Raw genomic sequence first — 1,508 nt, 5'->3', positions numbered from 1 at the left:
AGTAAAAACCATATACGAATCAATTCATAATGGTTAATCTACACGTATATAATGCTACAGATATACATTTATAAGCTCATAACATTACATTCAAAACCCCATTTCAAAATTTCGAAATATGTACACAGAATACAAATACCCTAAATCATAAACACGAAAATACCTGTAATACAAGTGAAGGAACGTTGAGAATGAGCAATGGAGAGGCTGTATACTTTGATAGCTACGTGAGAACGTCAAATTTTGGTTTACAAATGCGAGAACGAGGAATCCGAGAGCAGAGGTGAATGGCTGTGGAGCAGAGTGTTTGAGAGTGATCGAAGGAAATGGCTGGGGAAGATGAAGCGATAGAAGAGAGCTCGAGAGTGGTGTTCCAGAGAGCAGAGCGATGGAGGTTGCATGGAGAGGAAGTGAAATGGCGTAGTGGAGAAGCGGAAACGCTATGGCGCGTTTAATTTAAAAAAAAAAAATGTGAGTGGTGGGAGTTAACGGTGCCACTTACGGGCACCGTTAGTCCCACTCACTCTAAACGGTGTCGTATGGAACCGTGTTCACCAACCATGGTGAACACGGTTCCATGGCATAACAACTCGCCTGCTGCTGATGAAGATTTTGGAAGCTGGCTCTCTTCACGGCTGTTAAGTGGTGATGATAAGGCCTCTATACTTCAATGTGTTGCTAGATTATGGTATATATATATGGCGTGAAAGAAACAATGTTGATTCCTCACGATGGCTTTGCGGTTTACGTCGAAGCTGCGGTGTTTCCAGATCAAGATCTTGCTAGCTATGGGGTGGTTATTAAGGGCAACAATGGAAACTTTATTTCAGTTAAGAATGGTCCGGTTCGTTGTTTCAATGATGCTCATTTAGCGGAAGCCATAGCTATTAAAGAAGCACTATCTTGGGCAAATGAACGTGGTTTACAGAAGGTGGCCATCTTTTCTGATTGTCAAATAGTATGTAATTTGCTCAATGGCTCATCTTTGGATTTCTCTTGTGCGGGTTGTGTCATTAGTCAATGGCTTGATCTTAAACGACACTTTGATTTAGTGTATATTCATTTTATCCCTAGGTCAGTGAATAAGCTCGCTTATGCTATGACTAGAGCTTCTCCTTCTTCTACTAGTCCTACTACTTGGTTTGATTCTATTCCTCCTTGTATTGAACTCTTGATTTAATAAAGTTCTAAATTTTATTTAAAAAAAAAAAAGCACATTATTTATGTATTGAATGTATATTATACAAAATAATGTATTTTCAGTATTCAAATAATGTATTTTTTCTGAATACAATATACATTATTAATATACTAAAAGTACATTATTTTAGAACATATGAAATATGATCCAAACAATAATGATTGATGAGCGTATAGTTTGACCCAACACGAGCTATATTATTAGTGTTGGGCCATATTGCGCCATGCAAGTCCAATACATTGGAACCAGGCCAAGTTAGTCCAATCCACAATCCACAATCCAATCACCATGGGCGAATTATTGTTTG

General features: G+C 38.1%; 1 protein-coding gene across 1 annotated transcript; it reads left to right on the top strand.

Moving 5' to 3' along the window:
• The first annotated feature begins 715 nt into the window (after positions 1-715).
• Positions 716-1,180, top strand: LOC109172162. The gene has a single exon (XM_019321312.1). It carries the CDS (start codon positions 716-718, stop codon positions 1,178-1,180), a length of 465 nt encoding a protein of 154 aa, XP_019176857.1.
• The last annotated feature ends 328 nt before the right edge of the window (positions 1,181-1,508 follow it).

Source organism: Ipomoea nil, unplaced genomic scaffold (assembly GCF_001879475.1).
Source record: "Ipomoea nil cultivar Tokyo-kokei standard unplaced genomic scaffold, Asagao_1.1 scaffold0415, whole genome shotgun sequence".
NCBI lineage: Eukaryota > Viridiplantae > Streptophyta > Magnoliopsida > Solanales > Convolvulaceae > Ipomoea > Ipomoea nil.
Note: the sequence above shows the minus strand (reverse complement) of the source record. Positions and strands in the feature narration are given on the sequence as shown.

Coding starts and splice junctions, on each gene's coding strand:
- LOC109172162 (XM_019321312.1), top strand. CDS start 716: ATGTTGATTCCTCACGATGGCTTTGCGGTTTACGTCGAAGCTGCGGTG.